General features: G+C 41.8%; 1 protein-coding gene across 3 annotated transcripts in view; it reads left to right on the top strand.

The window, feature by feature from the left end:
* Window positions 1-14,850, top strand: part of LOC109429397 (cytochrome b5-related protein-like) — a 59,415-nt gene extending 44,565 nt beyond the window's left edge. For all 3 annotated transcript variants that reach the window (XM_062850955.1, XM_062850956.1, XM_062850954.1), the window contains 5 exons: window positions 12,241-12,552; window positions 12,766-13,157; window positions 13,211-13,405; window positions 13,470-13,691; window positions 13,751-14,850. In XM_062850955.1, the coding sequence (XP_062706939.1) occupies window positions 12,247-12,552; window positions 12,766-13,157; window positions 13,211-13,405; window positions 13,470-13,691; window positions 13,751-14,042 (1,407 nt within the window). In that variant the 5' untranslated portion in view covers window positions 12,241-12,246 and the 3' untranslated portion in view covers window positions 14,043-14,850. The remainder of the gene's footprint in view (window positions 1-12,240; window positions 12,553-12,765; window positions 13,158-13,210; window positions 13,406-13,469; window positions 13,692-13,750) is intronic.
* Window positions 14,851-21,938: the final 7,088 nt, after the last annotated feature.

The following is a 21,938-nucleotide window of genomic DNA, read 5'->3' as shown; positions in this document are numbered from 1 at the left end:
TTATCGAAAACCATTTCAATAACAAGCAAATTTGTATTCAAACTGAAGCTTAGAATCGAAGTTATTTTGTAGTACAAGCTTACTAAACTTAGTTTTGTAACTTTTCGTAATTTAGCGAACTTTGGCAAATATGAGTGCTCTTTGTTTTACTCAATCGAGGATATCTCGAAAGATTGAAAATATAACTAAGGATTTTCTCCATAACGTCCAAAGGTTGCCCCGGAAATTCTCTCGCCAGTAGTAATTTTTTTAACTAAGAACTGTTTCCGAAGTTACAACGGAAATGCCTCTACAAGTTTCTCAGGAAAATCCTCTAGGAGTTCCGTTACGAATTCTCTTAGGAGTTCCAAATAGACTTTCTCTAGGAGTTCCACTAATTGTTTTTTTTTTTCTAGTTCCATTAATTATTTCTTTGGTAGATCCACTGGGAATTCCTCTAGGAGCTCCTGTCAGAGTTTCACTGGCAATTCTGCTCAAAGTTTCAATGGAAGTACTTCCAGTAGGGTGGCTCAAGCTTGTATGGCAAAACCACATGTCAAAAAGTTCCATGGGCCCCCTTCTCATTTCGTTCTATATGACGGCACGATGCTCTGGTCAAATTTTTCAGCTAAATCCGTTAACATTAGGGCGGTGCTAAACTTGTTTGAAGTTTGTATGGGAGTTTATATGGGAAAACATCGTTTTTTGCAGATTTCTTCTGAGGGGTTCCAACTTCCCTTAAAACAGGTAATCGATCCTATAGAAATATAGCCTGGGATATGCCGAAAAACTTTGTCGAAGACCACTACGTGATCAGACCCTTTGCGAAAAAAGCTATAGCCTAGACAATACGGGCCAATTCAATGAGATTTTATTGCTATTGTTATTCCTTTACATGTTAAATGTTAAGCACCACCAGATGGTCTGCGTGTAATATCTTTTCCTACAAGCTTCGGATGACTTTGCAGTCTTCGACAAAGTTTCTCAGCACATGTGAGACTATAGTTCAATACAATCGGTTATGTGTTTATGTAAAAATAGTGCCCCTCATGAGAAAAATGCTAAAAACGATGTTTTCCCATATAAACTCCTATACAAAATTCAAATGAGTTAAGCACCGCCCAAATGTTAACGGATTTAGCTGAAAATTTGACCAGAGCATCGTGGCGTCATATAGAACGAAATGAGAAGGGGGCCCATCGAACTTTTTGACATGTGGTATTTTGAGCCACGCTAACTTCCAGTTACAGAGGAAGGTTCACTCGAAGATCATCTATACTTGTGGGACCCCCTCCGCTAATATCCAGAATTAGTAGTAGTTGATCCACCTTGAATCCGTTCAGCAAATACACCGTGAATTCCTTCAGTACATTCACTGGAACTCCTCTAAGCCTTCGACCAGAAATTCTTCTAGGAGTTACAGCAAGAATCCCTCTAGGAAATCCACTAGGGATTCGTCAAGGAATTCCAAAGAGAATTTCTCTAGGAGTTGCATCGATTATTTCTCGAAGTTCCATCGGGAAGTCTGGCAAGAGTTTTATCGGGAATTCTTCTGGTAATTTTTCTCGAAGTTCCACCGAAAATCTCTACAGAAATCGTTCTAAAAGTTCCAACGAGAATTTTCCCAAGAATTCCTCGAAATACTTCTCTATGTGTTCCGCCGCGAATTTCCACTAGGAGATAAACTTTTAATCCCTAGGGAAATTCTGTCAGGAATTCCTTTGATAGTTTAATTCACAGGAGATACTTTCCTAACAGGAGTACCGCCGAGAATACTTGTGGAAATTTCTTTTCAAAATACCTTTGGAAAATCCTCTAGGAACTCCACTAAGAATTTCTCTAAGTAATTGCTTTAGCAGTTACACCATACATTCCTGCAGGAATTCCATCGAGAATTTCTCTGCAAGTTTCACTATATAGTGCTTTAAAATTTCCGCAGAAAATTCAGCGGAAAGTCTACTAGGAGTTCCTTTGGAAATTAATCTAGGCAGCATCAATTTATTACGTAATACATAAATCTCAATTTTCGTACCCTCCCCACCCCTCCATGACGCATTTTCTTGTGTGTAAATCTAGAGTTCCGCTCTAATTTTTCTCAGATTTTCACCGTAAATTTGTTAAGAAGTTTAACCGTAAATTTTTCTGAAAGATCCATCTGCCTCCAAGAGTTTTGCTGTGAACAACTGTAGGAGCTTTGCATCACAGATGCTTCGTGAATTCCTCTAGCTCCTCCTGAAATTCCACTCTAATTTACAATAGTTACACCGGATATTCCTCTAGAATTTATAGTAGGTACACTCAGAGGAGTTTCACCGAGAAATCCTCTAGGAGTGCCACTAAATGCCCAATGTTTCTGGTTTAAAGTTTATATGGATGCTCTACATGGAATTCTTCAAAGACTTTTATTCGATTTTTTTGGGATTTTCATCGGGAATCCCTCTAAGATTTCCTATTGAAAATCATCAAGAAGCTTTACCGGGAAATTCTGTAAAAAATTACCAGGCGTTTCACCAGTAATTCTACCAAAAGATAATTTTATTATTTTTTTAATTAAAAAAAAAACTAACATCCACCAGGAACCATACTAACAAACGTAGCCGCATAGCAGCTTATAGAACAAACGCCTTTGGACGAATGCTCTTTAAGCTCTTATACAGCAAAAATGTTAGTTGGGAATTCCTCAAGGACTTCCACAGGAATTGTCCTAAGAGTTCCACCCCTAATTCTTCTAGGGTTTCTACTAAGAATCTTTCTAGCAGAAAGTTCTTCAGTAGATCTCTAAAATTTCGTTCAGTAATCTCTCAGGACATTTCTTCGGGTGGTCGTCCGAAAATTTCTTCAAGAGTTCCTTCGGAATTTTTTGCCATAAATTTTCCATGAGTTCCGAAGGAGATCGACCCGCAATTCCTTCAATAGATTCTCCGGGAAACTCTTAGATAAATCCGCGGAAATTTTAGATAATTTATCGGCGAATCCCTCAAGAAGAGATACCCGGTGTGACTCCTACAAAAATTCTCAGTGCATCTTCTGGAGAAATTCCTGGTGAAGCTTTTGGAGTTATTCTCAGAATAACTTCTATTTCTAAAGCACGGAAAACTTCATTTCCTAAAGTACGGAATCATTTTATAATCAATTCTTTGATCACAAAGAACCAATGGATCACTAAAATAACTCAAACGGCCGCTATGAAAAGAGCAGATAGCGCCACCGTAGCCTTGTGTGTTTGACGTAACTCGACTGCTGTCAACGTGTTTCATTCCATATACGGTGGCGCTTTTGTTTTGATGCGGTGAGTAACGAAAAAGTTGGCTACAATAATCCATTGACAGATTGGTTTCTCACACTTTGCACCTCAAGTGTGGAAAACAATATGAGGTCAGCTGCTAAATGTCTACTTATGCTGTAGAACAGTTTCTCTGGTGACCATGGCCGGGAATGATCGAGATCATCTTTGATCTTTGAACGAACTTTAGTCTGGCTTGCATAATAAATTGGCCTACGATTTTTTTTTTTTTTTTTTGGCTCCAACGTTTGCAACCCAATTTGTAATCTTCACAGTCATCATTTGTTCCTTTTTATACCAAAACATTACAAATTATAAATGTAAATGATTTTAATTTAGCTGTCGAAGCCTACATTTGTTGTAAAAATCTGAGAGTAATACAATATGGATTGCTCCGGTGGCCACTCCGGTGACCATGTGGAACCAATATGACTATTCATTTGGGCCCCTATAGCCATAGCTGGCCCCAAAGGCATTTAGCATGACCATGCTGAGGGTGACGGGCTCGATTTACGGTTGGCCTAGGAACTTTTCGTAAGGGAAATTACTCTTACTCCCATGCGCATATAGTATCTTCGTGCCTGCCACACGATATACATATGTAAACTAATGATTGGCAGAGAAAACTTTCAGTATATACTAGTAGAAGTGCACATAAAACACTTATGCTGAGAAGCAGGATTTTTCCAGTAGGGATGGTACGCCAAGAAGAAGAAGAAGATGACTATCGATCTCTTTGTGAACAACAGATATGAAAATCCACGAAGGTTGCACCATGTGGCGCCGGGTTTTGGAGCGAAAACTATACGAAGTTCATTGTCGTTACCTAATTGACCACCTTCCGGAGTCCCTGTAACCCGTTCCGCATTGACCAGACCTGCCCAGAACCCTTCAAAAATGGTTATAAACAATATGTATCTCATTTCAGTGAAGCGCGCAGAGAAGTAATGCAATAAAATGCATAAAGGGAATACATTTGTGGATTTTCAAGCACATAGCAATGATGAAAACTAAAATTTCGGATGTTCCGGATTTCCTGAACCGGTTCTCAATAATTAGTCAATATTAATGTCTATAATCAAAGCCCACGTGAATACCTTTCCATCGACCCTTGAACGGTCCTGATTACTTGTTTGGTTGCAAAGTTATAGCTTGCCAAAGTTAGGGTCTCAAAAGCGGCATTTTTCAGTTGAAGCAGGTTCCCGGTGGCCACAGTGGCCGAATCCGGATTTCTCCGGTGGTTTTGAAAACTAGACTTGTGCCCCTTTCATTTGAGCCAAAGAGATCCAAAATCGGTCAAGCCACTTATTTTTGCGAGCTGTCCAAAGTTTGGGGTCAAAAATGACCCCAGGGTCTTATTTGTAACTTTTTTTATGGGAGCGCCCCTAGGGGTCATTCAATGCTTTTGATTTTTGGGAAAGGTTTATTTCCACAAAAAAATAATTGTCAGAAAATTTCAGATTGCTAGGATTCGTTAAACAAAAGCTACAGAGAATTGAAATTTGAAAGAGGTCAAAAAAGACCCCAAGACCTTACTAAGGTTAAGGACCATCTGCTAAAATTTACAACATACCAAAATGTTTCCTTCTTTTTATTGAAGGTTTTTCTTTCGAGTGGCGCTGTTGTGTAGTTTATGGCAGTTGAACTGTGAACTCTATGGTCGATTTGTCCCTTTAAGATACATTGATAAAGAGTTGGTTAGCAACCAAACCACAAAACAGCATTCTTTATCTGAGATTTTTCCTTCTTTTGAAATAGGCTGTTCTTTTGAACTGTTATGAAAGAATAGGCCTTCACATAAAAAAATTAACCAGAGATAAAATAAGATAAAGTCAAATGATTCAAATGGAAGATAAAGTGCTTCTGCAGACAACCTTCCAATCAATACACACAATGATTTACATATCATTTGTAGCCATAAAAACTAATAAACGAAAGAAATGATCAACAAGGTTTTTGAATTGTTCAATTTGTTCTCAGGGTGAGAGCATTAACATTAAGAAAATAAACAAAAACATTAGAAAAATTGAGAAAATATCATAAGTTATATGAGAACAGAAGATATTCAAAACCATCAGAACTAAACCGATCTAAAGTGTCGTAAAGAAAGATCCACTATTAAAATGGGGCAACACAAAGTTTGCCGGGTCAGCTAGTCTATATATATAAAAATGCAGTGGCATACGTGGGACCGCGCATAACTTGCGAACGGGTGGTCCGATTTGGGTCGTCTAAGTTTTGTTCTGTTAGTTTTCACCCAAGGAAGGTTTATGAGGCCTAAAACATAGGAAAATTGAGAGTTTTTGAAAATCGGGTTTTCATACATTTTGAACGGGGACTTGGTCGCTTGGCTAGGGACTTGAAACGTCAAAAAACCAAGTAGGCAAGACAAAGTTTGCCGGGTACAGCTAGTATAGCTATAATTCTCAAGCGGGAGCTAGAGATTCGTAACTATACAAACGAATTGTTTATCCGAAGATATTTTGAACTTGAACAGATCAGAGTTCCATTCAGGAATACCTCTTACGGTCCGCACAGACCGCAGAGGACAAGCTTCTTTCAAAGCAATAGTTATGGTATACCACAATGGAGGGCGTTGTAGGTACAAAACCACAATAAAACTCTCTTGGAGTAGCTATGGAAGCGAGTTATCCATAAAATGTGGTCGCAACCAATTAGTACAGGTTCCCTAGTTTGTTGAGCAGGATCGCCTGAATACGCAAATTTTGCGAAGGAACACTCAAAAGTGCAAAGAAGGTCAAATGGAAACTCCTCATCTGACACATGCCAATCAGTCAACTCATGAGTTGGGTTAGGTGCAATTCTATGTTAAGTTATCCATGAACTGTAAGGTACTCCGGGGCAAGTGGGACCTAAAAAAATGCTAGTTTGGGTTTGTCAAGCCAAAAAATTCTAAACATAAATAATTTTATAATTTCAATGGTTCTAAAAGACATTGTTGGTATATTTCTTCTTATTAACGGGCATTAAAACTGCTTTAAATGTTTTACATTCTATATATTATGCATATAATGAAAAGTGTAGCAGATCTTCATTTTCTCCGTATCACGGGGCAAGTGGGACCTATTCGGGTTTTTTTTGTACAAATGGCTTAATATAGTTGCTGCATATATATAAGGTAGTATACATTACAAATATCTTATGCGAATAACTATGTTCAGCGATTAATGTTGGAAAAGTTTTGTGGTATCGTGCATAAATTACGTGACATATTATACGAATCACTGAAAAAAAAAATGATTCAACTCTAGCAGCTCGTACAAAACAAATTGATTTTATTAAAACAAAAAGCGCCCTAAGGTTAAATGCATAGACTCCCAAACTTATTTTTCATACTACGTAGTTGATGAGTCTCGCCAAAGATTTTTCAAGATTTACAGGTGTTATGTTTTCCCTTAAATAATTTTACGATCATTAAATAAAGATTTCTAACCGTGAACTTCAGAAAAATCGTTTTCCAATTTTTTCATACTTTGTAACCGGTTTCTTAACACTCAGAAAAATCATTATGCAGCGAAACCAAAAAAAAAAAAATAGAAATTGCTTGAACGAAAATATGAAAAATAGATGATTTCGAAAAATTCTACTAAAACAAGTAAATAAGAAAGTAATTAAGTATAATTCAACGATTGATTACTTAAGGCGCCGATTTTTACTTCACTTTTGTGTAAATTTCGACTGAAGAAAGCGAGATCAAACTATGAAATTGTGTTTGTTTACTCTCATAGGTCTCACTTACCCCAGATGCTGTAATGCACTGGGGTAAGTGAGAGCAGTCAACAAAAGGTAATAAATAAAAATAAATTACAGCTTTTTCGCTTAAAATAATTTGCAAGCACTCCAAATATTATCCTGAAACCGAAAAAGAGTTACTTTGTTAGTTATTATATTTTTTAAAGACGAATGTAGTAGACTACGTTAATCTCACTTAGTGAATTGAAAATTACGAAAGAACAACAATAACATATATGGTCTCTTTATGGTGAGAACAATAAAAATTTTTGAATTAAAAGTATCCGTTGGTGTGATACCTATGTTTTCTGTGAAGAATGTTTGCCTTGAAACTAACAAATAAAACAAATTATAGCAGTAGGTCTCACTTGCCCCGGATTCTCACTTGCCCCGGGGTACCTTACTACCTAAGTAATCCATCCAACTGAAGCATCTCAAATTAATGTTCGAGCTATTTTGGATGATGTAATCATCATAGCAATACTGCCAAATACCAGCGAAAAGATGCTGAATACAAGAGCTTGCTTGAAGGCATCCATAAGGAAATGTTGAAACATACTGTTAACGTTTTTCTAAGGTATAGCATGCTCGAGGCACGACACTTCATTTATAATGAAACAAGCAAACTGGGTTCACAAGGTAACCTATACAGAAGTTACCCTACGAAAATGAACTTTTCGAAGTAGAGCCACTTGGGCTACGCACGCTTCTTACGCTGAAAATTGATCTGAGGTTTCCTAGCCGTAGCCACTACCCAAACTAGACAGGATTACACTTTCCACAATCACGGCACAAAAAGGAAACATCTACGCATTAAGCGAAACCATAAAGGTAGTAATGTAAGCTAATTTACAACATTTGAATAATCTTGCCCTTATTTAGCCTCAAATTTGAGACTTAAGAAGGGCAACTGATTATCTCGGAGAAACGCGAGGTCCACTGCATTATTGCTCCGGTTAGTGCAGTAAGGGCGTAATACTGTGGAGGACGCCCTAATTCTCCACAGGCTCCGTTTGTGGTTAGGTTTTTATTAGACCCCTCTAACCATTCATACGGCTGTTCGGGTTCGTTTGGAAGTTGACCATCAATGTTAACTTCTTTTCCTGATCAGCCTAGATAGCTGTGTAGTGTCGGTAGCGGTTGTCTCAATTGGCTAAGAATAACACTACGGACCGCCTGATCCAGTGGTAAGAGTCCACTAAACAGGTGACCCCTAATTCATGGTGTTATGCGGCTTTATGCTTACCGTGCCAAAGAATGTATGGTTAGGGGGGGTCTAATAAAAACCTAACCACAAACGGAGCCTGTGGAGAATTAGGGCGTCCTCCACAGTATAACGCCCTTACTGCGCTAACCGGATCAATGGTGCAGTGGACCTTGTGTTTCTCCGAGATAATCAGTTGCCCTTCTTAAGTCTCAAATTTGAGGCTAAATAAGGGCGCGGTTATTCAAATGTTGTTAATTAGCTTACATTACTGCCTATATGGGCTCACTTAATGCGTTTTCGCCATTGGCGTTTTTCAATTGACACCGATTTGGTTCGTCATTGATGTTTCCTTTTTGTGCTGTGATTGTGAAGAGTGTAATCCTGTCTAGTATGGGTAGTGGCTACGACAAGGAAACCTCAGATCAATTTTCAGCGTAAAAAGCGTATGTAGCCCAAGTGGATCTACTTCAAAAAGTTCAATTTCGTAGGGTAACTTCTGTATAGGTTACCTTGTGAACCCAGCTTTGCTTCTTTCATTATAAATGAAGGGTCGTGCCTCGAGCATGCTATATTTTAGAATAACGTTAACAGTATGTTTCAACCTTTCCTTATGGATGCCTTCAAGCAAGTTCTTGTTTTCAGCATCTTTTCGCTGATATTTGGCATCTGAAGTAGCTTAAACATTGGTTTGAGATGCTTCACTTTGATGGAATACTTAGGTATAGTACAGTTCATGGTTAACTTAACATAGAATTGCACCTAACCCAACTCTGCATGAGCAGAATTTGTCATGAGTTGACTGATTGGCATGTGTCAGATGAGGACTCTCCATTTGACCTTTTTGCAATTTGGAGTGTTCCTTCGCAAACTTTGCGTATTCAGGCGTCCCTGCTCAACAAGCTAGGGAACCTGTAATAATTGGTTGCGATTTTATGGATAACTCGCTTCCATTGCTACTCCAAGAGAGTTTCATTATGGTTTTGTTATTACAACGCCCTTCATTGTGGTATACCATAGCTTGTCCTCTGCGGTCTGTGCGGACCGAAAAGGGTATTCCTGAATGGAACTCGGACCTGTTCAAGTTCTAAATATCTTCGGATAAACCAGTATTTTGTATAGCTACGAATCTTTAGCTTCTACCCCGAAGATTGTAGCTATAGAATCGATTTAGTGGGCACTAAAAAGCTCTGCTTACTTCAAATCTCCTGGAGCAATTGGGGCTTTGTCCTATTTTTCTCCAGAGGGATTTGAGTTTTTCAAACATGTTTTGAACTCTTGTAGTTTTCTATTCGGCATTTTCATGGCGTGAAATTACTCTGTAATTTTATCCCGAAAGGGTGCATGCGTTGTAAAAAGAAGGAATAACTTCCAGATTTATCTGGTTACGTCGTTCTTTCTGAAATGCTCGAAACGCATTGTCGATTATCACATCTGTGATGTTCGTCTGGCTAACATGCCTGTTCATGTGAACTCACATGTCTCCTAATTTGGGATGTCCACAGTGACTCTTTTACACAAAGTTGTATACGTTTTCAAGAAAGCACTCGCTCAAACGTAGTTTTTGCTTGGGTGATTTCTTGAATATTGAGGATGCTTTTGATGACGTGCCTTTCTATGTTATATTGAAAGTCGCATGACGTCGCAAGCTACCTCCAATGAGCTATAGGCTCTTTTTTCGCTTATGCGTTTTACAGTGTCCTTTTCAGGGCACTGATTAACCCCGTTGTGGTATGAGCTATGAGCTCTCGTTGCGCTTATGCGTTCATTCCCTCTTTTAGGGCACCCCTTCCTATTTCATCATCTTTCCCTTTCCCAATTCCCATCCCTTGTCCCATTCTTCCTCAGGTAAATGATGAAATAGGCTCATATGTATGGCGATGGCACAAATGTCCCAAATGGAGGATAACGTTCCTCTGGAGCCGGCCTTTTGATACCTGATACCTGAAGGGCGTAATACTGTGGAGGACGCCCTTATTTTCCACAGGCTCCGTTTGTGGTTAGGTTTTTATTAGACCCCTCTAACCATTCATTCCTTGGCACGGTAAGCATAAAGCCGCATAACTCCATGAATTAGGGGTCACCCGTTTAGTGAACTCTTACCACTGGATCAGGTGGTCCGTAGTGTTTTTCTTAGCCAATTGTGACAACCCGCTACCGACACTACACAGCTTTCTAGGCTGATCGGGAAAAGAAGTTAACATTGATGGTTATCTTCCAAACAAGCCCGAACAGCCCAAAAAATAAAGTACGTTCCAGCTTACCACGGTAGCTTTTGGTACTTAACGCTGTGCTCCAAACTGGGCCGCCATACGTTAGTATGGATGAGACGACACTAGCCAGAAGCTTGAGCTATTGGACATTATCCGGGACAGTACCGCTATAGTTGTGGAGGCTTTTATGCAGACATAATCAACGTGGCTTCCGAAGGTAAGTTTATCGTCGATCATCAAGTGTTTGACGAAGCGCTTCGAAGTGATAATGCAATCGCCTACACTACTGATCACCACTTGCTGCTCCAACTTTCGGTTGTTCACACCCACGACCTCAGTTTTGTGGTGTGCCAATTCCAGTTTCCTTAATCTCATCAACTACTCCACAACTGCAACCGAAAGGGCAGCATTCAATTCCACTTCTTCGATCGACTTACCGTAGATATCCAGTATAATATCGGCAACGAAGTGTACTTTAACCTCAACACCTCGTCGTACATGACATTCCATAGCACTGCGCGCAAAATGGAACCTTGCGAGACTCCTGCGGTTACGTAATAGTTATTTATGTAACGAGTTGCAAAAAGTTGATTTTTTCAGCACGAGTCGTACATTTATCCAACGAGGCTTGCCGAGTTGGATAAATACGAAGAGTGCTGAAAAAATCGAGTTTTGCAACGAGTTCCATACAAAATTTTATGCAATGTTTTTTTCATAATGCAACCCATTTGAGTTGCATAATGTTCATAATGCAACTCAAATGAGTTGCATTATGAACATTATACAACTATTTTTCATTATGCAACTCATTTCAGTTGCATAATGAGCAAGTTCGGAAAAAATGGCCAGTATGATACCGAAATGAGTCAAATAAAATGTAAATTATGATACTGAATTGCATAAAAGTATTAACAATCCATCTCTCCAACACACATTTTGCACTACGATGCGCAATATTACGGGGTCTCCAGTTAGCCTAGTGGTTAAGACTATGGATCGCCAATCCGGAGACGGCGGGTTCGATTCCCGTTCCGGTCGGGAAAATTTTCTCGACTCCCTGGACATAGTGTATCATTGTACTTGCCTCACAATATACAAATTCATGCAATGGCAGGCAAAGAAAGCCCTTCATTTAATAACTGTGGAAGTGCTCGAAGAACACTAAGTTGAAGCGAGGCAGGCCAAGTCCCAGTGGGGACGTAGAGCCATAAAGAAGAAGAAGCGCAATATTACTGCACATTGGAGTGTATGGGGAGTGCTCTGGTTGAAGTGTAGGGTGTTCCCAATAGCGATTCCTGTTTGGTCGCTTGTCTCTAAATAAGCTTAGTTTGTAAAGCATTGCTAATTGCTGTTGGAAATCGACTACGCAGTCTTAGGCTTCAAAAACGAGTTTTATTATTCACCCGACGTTTCGAGACGAGGATAGTGTCTTCCTCAGGGGGAAAATAAATAATAACGTTTTTGGTCAAACGTCTAACTTTAACTGTCTCGTTTTGTGTCGTTTTTGGTACATGACTTCGGAATCACTTAAACAGTTTAACGATTTTTTTTGTCAAAAACCAGTAAAAAAACCTTTAAATTGTTTAAGTGATCCCGAAGTCATTTACCAAAAACGACACAAAACGAAACAGTTAAAGTTAGACAAAATAGTTGACCAAAAACATTAATATTTATTTCCCCCCTGAGGAAGACACTATCCCCGTGTAGAAACGTCGGGTGAATAATAAAACTCGTTTTTTGAAGCCGAAGACTGCGTAGCCATTAATCTATAGAGTATTGCCAATTTAATTCTGTTTCCCAACTCACAGGACATCATGGCGAGCTATCCGTGGACTGAAACGTCTTCAGTCACCACCACAACCACCGTGGTGGCAACACCGGATGGTGATAGCGATGGGGCATGTGCCGCCGACAACAACAATACTCCCATGACCAAATTCATCACCGCTAAACCACCTTCCTACTATCGGAAACCACTGCGAACAGTAACCCAGTGGTTGAAGGGAAAACGACGTGATGACGATGCGGAAGGCCTCTGGCGTATACACGATTCGCTGTACGATCTAACGGAGTTTATCGAGTGCCATCCGGGCGGATCCGAATGGATCCGGTTCACTAAGGTTGGTTGGTCTTGTGAGATGCTTCTAGCAAGTTTTAAGTTCGCTGACTGTTCATTTTCTAGAAAATAGAATATTGATACAAAAACTAACATTCCATAGAAATCTCAAAATTTAATGAACTTAAAAACTGATAGAATCGAATAATATGAGCTTGATGGCCGTCTACGTACAGGTGAGTGCAGGTTCTTGTATACTGTACTCTATCTACTCCAGGGAACGGACATCACGGAAGCCTTCGAGGTCCATCACATCGGAGCCAGACCAGAACAGCTCCTGCCACGGTACTACATCCGCGCGGCTCGATCTCCCAGAAATGTCCGCCTGACGTTCCACAAGGATGGATTCTACAAAACGTTGAAGCGTCGAGTGGCCGAAAAGCTGACGACGGTCAACAACCAACCAGCGCAAACTTCGGAACTGATTTTGGATTCCTTGCTTTGTGGATCTTTCGTTTTGGCTTGTTTGGCTCTAAATTGGAACAGTTATCTGCTGGCGGCACTGGCAGGATTGCTGGTGGCTTGGACGATGAACTGCGCGCACAACTTCCTGCATCGGAAGGACAACTGGCGAATGATGGCTTTCAATTTGGCGTTTTTCAGCTATAGGTTTGCATGCGTTATTAACACGAAAATACTTGCTTATGGAGTTATCATTCTAGGGAATGGCGAGTATCGCATGCGCTGTCACACCATTTGTATCCCAATTCAAAGTTGGATTTGGAAATATCGTTTTTTGAACCATTTCTTTGTTGGTTTCCGAGTGCTGCTGGTAAAAATCTGTTCCAAAGGTTCGGTTCGTGGGTATATGGTCCGCTGATATATACTACCATGTGTCTGGCTGAAGTTGGAAAACGGTAAAATATAACTCAGATTGACTTGCATTTTACAAATCCTAATTGTTTTCCTTAATTGATCAAGTTTACTGGAAACCATTTTAACGAGAAAGAATACATTCTACGCCGACGATGCGATACCCGTGCTACTACCGCTCGCCATGTGGGTCTCCAGCAATAGTGACATCTTTGATGTCCTAAAAATCTGGTTCGTGATAGTGCAGGTCGCTGGGCTTGTTTTTGGAGCCATTGGTTTACATGCAGCTCATCATCACCCGGATATAGTACATTCGGGAGATTTGATTCCGTAAGTTGGCCGGGACTTTCAGAACCGCATCTATTTTCCATCCCTTTATCCCATTGCAGAGCGGACATCGACTTTGGCGTGTATCAACTGGCGGCCATCATCGATCGGACCGATCTCAAGGGATCGCAATTCAAGGTGCTAGTTGGTTTTGGGGATCACTGTTTGCACCATTTGTTTCCTACGCTGGATCACGGAATACTACCGCAGCTGTATCAGGTGCTGTTTGAAACATGTGAAGAATTTCAACTGGAGTACCGGGAGCAGCACTGGCTGCAGGCTATCGTCGGTCAACATCAGCAGTTAGCACGGATCGAGCCGAGGGTTTACGTGCCATGGAAGAAGGTTAAATAGGGGTGGAATCGTCGGTTGTACTTCTTAAATCTTAAGGCTGTGTAGTGTTTAGAAATGGGAATTAGAACTGTGGAAGAATGTGATATCATTGCCTTTCAACTTCTGTCTATATTTGGAACCAACAAAGTTAATGATGAAATGCCAATTTCAAAGTTAAACGTTAGAGTCTGATATTTAAATTTGATTGAACTTCAATGGTATTCCCCTATAAATGCTTGGGTAAGTAATGCATTTTATATTTATTTTAAGATTATTATTTGTTTACAAACTTAGGCATTATTAAAGTTAAACTGAAGTTTAGGAAATGTTGGAAATACTAATCCAAACAAAAACTATAGAATCACCAAGAAAAAATAAACTATCCTATCAGATAAGGTATCCATGCAGGTATCCGTGTCTTTTTAATTGTACGCACCTATTTTCATCCTACTTTAAGCAAAGGAATGAATTGCATCTTATTTTTGTATTTTTTTTAGAAGTGAGTAGATGGAAACAAAAAGAACAGAATCAATCAGCATACTAAGATCTTGTTTTCGAAAAAAAAGATGAATTTGGGAGCGTAATGACATTCAGATACTACATTAAGTACCTTTTAATTTAAACCAATTTTCTAGAAGGCCAAAAGGCATCAGCTTGGCTGAATGCTGAAACGTCGTATATTCCCACATTTTGAGTGGCTGGTATGTAAATGATGATATACTTCTTGATATGATTGTCTTTCGTTATAATACGTTTGTGATTTTCTACCGTGTAACCCCGAAAAAACGTTCAGATCAAACGCAATCAAACCAATAGTTCGCTTGTAAATCTTTGCTAGTAAACCTTGCTTCGGCTCATTGCTGTACCCTGAGTTTAGTTTTGTTTTATATGAAATTGGTATTTTATAATTATTGGGACGAATGTTCCAGTGGAATTTAAACGCAGTATTTTAATTTAGTAAACGAAATAAAAATATATTGAAAACGAAACGATGTTAACACAGCGAGAGCACTTTTGGTTTTGATAAAATGGCGCCTCTTGCGTTACGCCTTGCTGCTGCTGCTGCTGCTGCTGCTGTGGGGTTGCCACCGCTGATGCGCCTGTAGGGGTGTGCACGCAATCGTACACTTGATAGGGATGGCACGAAAGTTGTCTCTCCAATACTCCTCCTCAACCTTTGTTGCCACCACTTGCTGACTGACAACCCCATCATCTCCGAAAACTTCCTCTGCTTGATCGTACCAAGGGGCTTCGTCAGAATATCCGCTACCATATCTTCCGTAGGGCAATACTCCAGCTTGATAATCCCGTCATGGCACAACTCCCGCACGTAGTTCTCCCGCGTCTCGATATGCTTCGAGCGCCGGGTGGTTCGCTCCGAGCTTGCAAATGCGATGCAACTCTGGTTGTCCTCCATCACTTTCACAGGCCCGTCGTACGGTTCACCCAAATCGTTGAGTAACTTCAGAAGCCATACCAACTCCTGACTCGCTTCACTTAGTGCCACGTACTCCGACTCCATCGAAGACAGAGTGACACTCGACTGCTTCCGGCTGCACCAAGAAACTGCGCCGCCAGCGTACCGGTAGACAAAACCAGTGGTCGACTTCCTGGAACGAATATCGCCCGCCCAATCCGCATCAGAAAATCCGTCCAGGTCGCCACCAGAATTGCTGTACTGCAAACGCCAATCCCTTGTCGCCTTCAGATAGCGAACGACTCGCTTCGCTGCTACCCAGTCCGCCTCGGTTGGTGCACTTACCTTGCGTCCGAGTATCGACGCACTCACGGCCACATCCGGTCGAGCACAGATCGCTATGTATAGCAAGGCACCAACGAGACTGCGATATTGCTTCCCATCACTCAATGCACTACTTTTGTCCTCTTCTTTTACGTATCCGGTGTCCATCGGAGTTTTCGCACATTTGGCGTCACGAAGTCCGAACTTGTCCACAACACGATCAATGTACCCCCTTAACGACACACTGTACCCGTTTGCTTCTTTTTCAACTTCCATGCCAAGAAAATAACTCAAATCACCGAGATCCGTCATGTCAAAGTACTTTTTCAGTAGTTTGTACACCACATCAATTTCCGAATTGTCCTCGCAACCGACGAGAATATCGTCCACATAAACCAGCAGATACACCATTTTCCCATTCACTTTCTTCGTGTACAAACAGGTATCCGCTGTGCTCTGCTCGAAGCCCATGCTTTTCAGGACTGCATCCAGCCGCTTGTTCCAGCATCTTGCGGACTGCTTCAGCCCGTAAATACTCCTCCTCAAACGGCACACCTTGTTCTCCTTGCCTTTGACCACGTGACCGGGTGGCTGCACCATGTATAACTCCTCATCAAGTTGGCCGTGCAAGTAGGCGGTTTTCACATCAAAATGTTTGAGTGTTATTCGCCTTTTACTCGCCAACGCCAACAGAAGCCGAAAAGTTGAGTGAGTTGTCACCGGAGCAAACACCTCGTCGTAGTCTTCGCCGAACTTTTGCAAGAAACCCTGCGCTACCAGACGAGCTTTGTGCTTCACCACCTGGTCAGCTGCATTCCGCTTCAGTTTGAACACCCAGCGGCAACCGACAGGCTTCCGACCTGCAGGTAGGTCGACCAGATCCCAAGTCCCGTTGTCTGAATGAGACTTCAGCTCATCCCGCATTGCCGATTGCCACTGCAGCTTCTGATCACAGGCCAGCGCTTCCTTCAGACTCTTCGGTTCCACTTCATCCCCCGCCGCAGTTTCAGCCACGAAGATTTCTTCTATCAGCCTGCTCGGAGGAATTCCTTTCGTTGAACGCTGCGAACGCCGAGCGATCTCATCCACCGAAAACCCATGAAAGGATTCGTCCTCAGAAGCACTTCCATAAGTATCCGAATCGATATCCGATCCCACACTGTTCACGTCCGAAAATTCACCGTTATCTTCTTCCAGGTCCGGCTCACTTGGAGGCGACGACAAGGGCACTTCAATCACTCCTCCTGACGCTACAGGTTCCGCGCGGACGGCTTCCTTAACACCACACAGCTCAAGAAATTTCGCATCCCTACTGATGGTGATGTGCCCCGTCTGCACATCCAGGAAGCGATATGCCTTTCGACCCTCTTCATACCCAACGAACACTAGTTTCACGGATTTCACATCAAGCGCCCTTCGCTTTTCTTTCGGAACATGCACGTATGCCTCACTACCGAAGATCTTCAGATGGATGTACGATGGTTTCTTCTTGTTCCACAACTCGTACGGTGTACCCACGATTGATGACGACGGACAGCGATTCTGCAAATAGTTTGCAGTGTTGATCGCCTCGCCCCAGAACTTTTTCTCCAAGCTCGATTCAGCCAACATACAACGCATCATCTCCTTGAGGTGGCGGTTCTTCCGTTCAGCCACACCGTTCTGTTGCGGCGAATACGGGGCCGACATCTGATGCACGATGCCATTATCCGCGAAAAACGTCTTCAACGCACTACCGGAGTACTCGCCACCCCCATCCGACCGGATACACTTGGGGAAACGACCAAATTGATTCTTCATCATATTGCAGTACTCACGAATTTTCACTTCCGCGTCGGACTTGTGCTGCAGCAAGTACACTACCGAATAGCGACTGTAATCATCCACCAGCACCATGTAGTAACGATTTCCCCGCGGCGTTGCCACTTCCATCGGCCCGCCCAAGTCACTGTGCACAAGTTCGCCAACCTCACTAGCTCGGCTCTTCGACGCCTTCGGGAAGGAGTCCCGGCTCATCTTCCCCTCGCAACAGGGCCCACACACCGATGTCACGCTACACTGCGTAATGTCCAGACCGTGACCAAGTTTCTCACGCACTATTCTCGTTACAGCCTTCGGATCGCGGTGCCCCAGACGACGATGCCACAAGTGTTCACACTTTTCACTGTGCTTAGTTTCGGATAGAAGGGCCTTGTCGGGAAATCGCTTCAAATGATATAGGCCACCGTTCCGTTGACCGACCAGAACAACTTCCTTTCCCTTCAACACTTTGCACCCGGACTTTTCGAACGACACAGTGAGTCCAAGGTCTGCGATCTTGCCCACGGAAAGCAAATTGCCAGCGAGCGACGGCACATGGAAAACGTTTCCCAGCTTCACTTTCACTCGCGCACCTTCACCGTTCACAAACGAAATCTGTCCGGAACCAGAACCAGTCGATTTGATGGTCTTCCCATCAGCCAAGCAAATCACCGATTCGTTGGACTCGTCGATCTTCTCCAGGAAGGACGCGTCGTTCGTCATGTGGGAGGTGGCACCGGAATCAAGATACCAGTCACCTGTTTCACCAATACTCCCAGCAGCCAGACACATCTCGAACTCCTTCTTACGCTCGGCAGCCACTGACACTTTCTCCTTTTGCTGATCCTGGAGGAACTTCCGGCAATCCTTTCGGAAGTGGCCCTCCTTCTTGCAATAGTGGCAGACTTTCGCCACCTTCTGCTTCGCACTAAACGGCTTCTTCTTAGCCGGCTCCGTCACAAACACTTTCTCACTCTCGGGATTCTTCTCCAGGCGACGACGACCTTCGTCCAGCAACTTACCCTTGACGAAATCGACCGTGAGATCGTCATCCGGCCGGCTCTCAAGGGCAGTGATCAGCCCATCGTACGACGCAGGAAGACTGGAAAGCATCAAAGCCACAAACCAATGATCTTTCAGATCTTCCCCCAGCGCCGTGAGTCGAAGTCGCAGCTCCGCCATCGTCTTCAGGTGTTCCGACATATTTCCTCTTTCCGGCATCCGGGTGGACACCAACTGCCGCACGACGTGAATCTTGCTAGAGAGAGATGCTCGCTCGTGATAGCTTTTCAGAGCATCCCACATCTCCTTCGCCGTCGTCTTCTGCATCACGTGAATCAGCTGAGTGTCCTCCAGCGCCAACCCCACCAATGCCTGCGCCTTCTCATCGTTCGAGATCCAGGCCGCATCAGCATTTGCAGGTTTCGGATCGGTCACCACACTTAACACTTTCTCCCGCGTCAACAGAAGCCGCATCTTAAACTTCCAGATGGCATAATTCTGGTCGTTCAGCTTCTCAATCGTGACCTTCGTGTCGGCCATTTTGTTTCTGGCACTACGCACTTTACTGTCCCTCGATTGAAAAACAAAATTCACGATTCGCGACGAACTACCGAAATTAAACCACAGAGAACAGACATCCAGGCTAGAACAAATTTCATTCGGAAAGTTGTGTAAGGATTTGAATCTTTACTTGAGTATGGTTGCAAACCAATACACGATAACAACACTAACGCCACCAAACACCATATTGCCACAGTCAGTGGTGAATTGAAACATTTCAAGTGGTGAATTAAATTAGTATGGGAAATTAACCGATTGCAGCGCCACGCTATTGCCACTTATGTTGCCGATTTCAAATGGCCGTTAAATTCCTTACACAGTTTCGGAACTGGACTTGGATGTCTGTTCTCTGTGATTAAACTACCGCACTTTCACGCAACTGGGCCCATGACCTATTGGGACGAATGTTCCAGTGGAATTTAAACGCAGTATTTTAATTTAGAAAACGAAATAAAAATATATTGAAAACGAAACGATGTTAACACAGCGAGAGCACTTTTGGTTTTGATAAAATGGCGCCTCTTGCGTTACGCCTTGCTGCTGCTGCTGCTGCTGCTGCTGTGGGGTTGCCACCGCTGATGCGCCTGTAGGGGTGTGCACGCAATCGTACACTTGATAGGGATGGCACGAAAGTTGTCTCTCCAATAATAATTAACTTTTGCCTTTTAATGTATGGTGTATGTTCTCTATGAAGCTGAAAAGAAAAAAAACATCAAAATAAGGACCATTAGGAAAACTGAAAGTAGCCAAACTGGAAGACAATTTTGCCTGGTAGAACTAAAATGTTTCGTTGGGCCATTGTTAAAACTAGCTAGCAGCGCGTGTGATCAACTGTAATTGTACTTAAATAATCTGCAATCATGGATGGTAAGATACAAATAAAGGTTAAGCAAAAAATTCCTAGTAATTCTAAAAATTATTGACCTCTTATTGCTTCTTCTTCACGCCCTTTGTTGTTGTTTTATTGAATATTGCTGTTTTAGCATCACAATCTGCCCTCATCACTTGACATAATTTTCTCAGTTAACCTTCAAGGAGAAGAATCGATGTAGTTTGAAACAACTAACACGTTTGTTGAATTACAAACTCAACAATTAGTAGTTTTGAATTTAAATTTTGCTGCATTAAACCTGAAATTGTCGTTTGAAACAAACTGGTAGGCCGGTTGTTTTTACCTTTAGAAATTATTACAAAACAACAAACATAATCGGTTGTAAAAACTTTTAATATTTGTTACCATTATTGTGCCGGAACCACCAACACGGAGAAAAATAATTAGTAAATTCAAACAAATTTAAGTTCAATAGGCTCCTAAAGTCCTATCGGGTTTCTTGTTTTAAACCACAATATATGGTTCAATAGTACATTTTTACTCAATTTTTGACGTTTTTATTAACCGTAGTTGAAAATATATAATTTTTATTTGTTTAGCCTTTTGTCTCGTCCCTAGCTTATAACACATACATTGAGTGATTTTTTTTCACCGTGTTTGTCAGACAGGAACATTTTTGACATCCCAGTGCGAAAAATGTCGAGCTCAGTCACACAAGGTTGACCTCAAATGTCAAAGTAGAACTATTTACCATTTAACTTATTTCGAATTTTCTCATTATTCCTTTGTTTTTCAAGTTCGAGTAAAGTACAATTCCGATTAGAATACCATGCTTGATCGTATTATTCAATATAAGCGAGATTTCGTATTTAATTTTAGGACCCTATTCAACCAGATTATCGGGTTGAATTTGGCACAAACAAAATGTTGGTTTGATTTTACTGCCTGGGGCAGTTGTTTCTTATCAAAATTTAAAGTTGTTTATCTGGAAGTTTGGCGTCTAAATTCTACAAACGTCCGGTTGGAAATAACCATCCGTCGGTTGTTTCGTTTTCACAAACAGGGAAATAAACATTTTTTTTGTTGTTTTCAACTGCCCTCTATAGTTTATTTTGAACAAATTATAGTTTAATCCTAACGTTCTTGGCAATTTAAAACAAACCAAACGATTGGTTGTAATAATAACAAACATCTTTATTCAAACCAGCCCCCTCAGCCCTCCTCCTTTGTTATACCTAAAATCTTTGCAATTATTAAAATCGAACAAAGATGAGGAATGCGGGGAGGCGCCTTACAGAAATAATTCACTAGCAATACGTCAGGGAGTGGGCTACAAAACGGAGAGTCGATAAGGTCACCAAGGAGGTGCGGCTCAAACAGCGTCTGTTCCGGCATCCAGTGGCTGAGCAAGAAATGCTGCATCACGCTCAGCTAGAATCAAGGTGGTAGCAATCGACGGTTATTATTGACTGGTTTGCTGAATATGAAACACCGCGCGGCCTTTGAAATGTTCCAAATGCGCATTTGCACGAAATTCCACGCGGCAAATCCTCTTGGAAAGGAACAACCGCACTTGAGGAAACGCCGCAATGTTATCTCCCATAAGAAATGAGTAAAAGGGGAGCAAAAAACGCGGCTGTTTCTTTCCTTAGGGATTTGCCGCGTGTACTTTTTGGCAAATGCGCATCGAAGTCGAACGCCACGGCTATACATTGAGCTGCTGCGGTACTTGTGGCTCAATACTACGCACAGCAGTTAGGATTCGTTCAAATATTACGAAGCGCTAAGAGGGGAGAGAGGGCACAGACAAACAGACGCAACACTTGTGAAATTTCCATCGACCACGCTTTTAACGATCATTTTAAATTTCCATAGTTGTGGCTTTCACAACCAGAGGGGCGCGCATCGTTTTTCTATGCGTTTGACGTTTCACACTAGCGCCTTCTGTTGACGATATGGCACAACACAGTGATTCGTGCAA

This window comes from Aedes albopictus, chromosome 2 (assembly GCF_035046485.1).
Source record: "Aedes albopictus strain Foshan chromosome 2, AalbF5, whole genome shotgun sequence".
NCBI classification, from domain to species: Eukaryota; Metazoa; Arthropoda; class Insecta; order Diptera; family Culicidae; genus Aedes; species Aedes albopictus.
The sequence above is the reverse complement of the archived record's forward strand: the minus strand, read 5'-3'. Positions and strand labels throughout refer to the sequence as shown.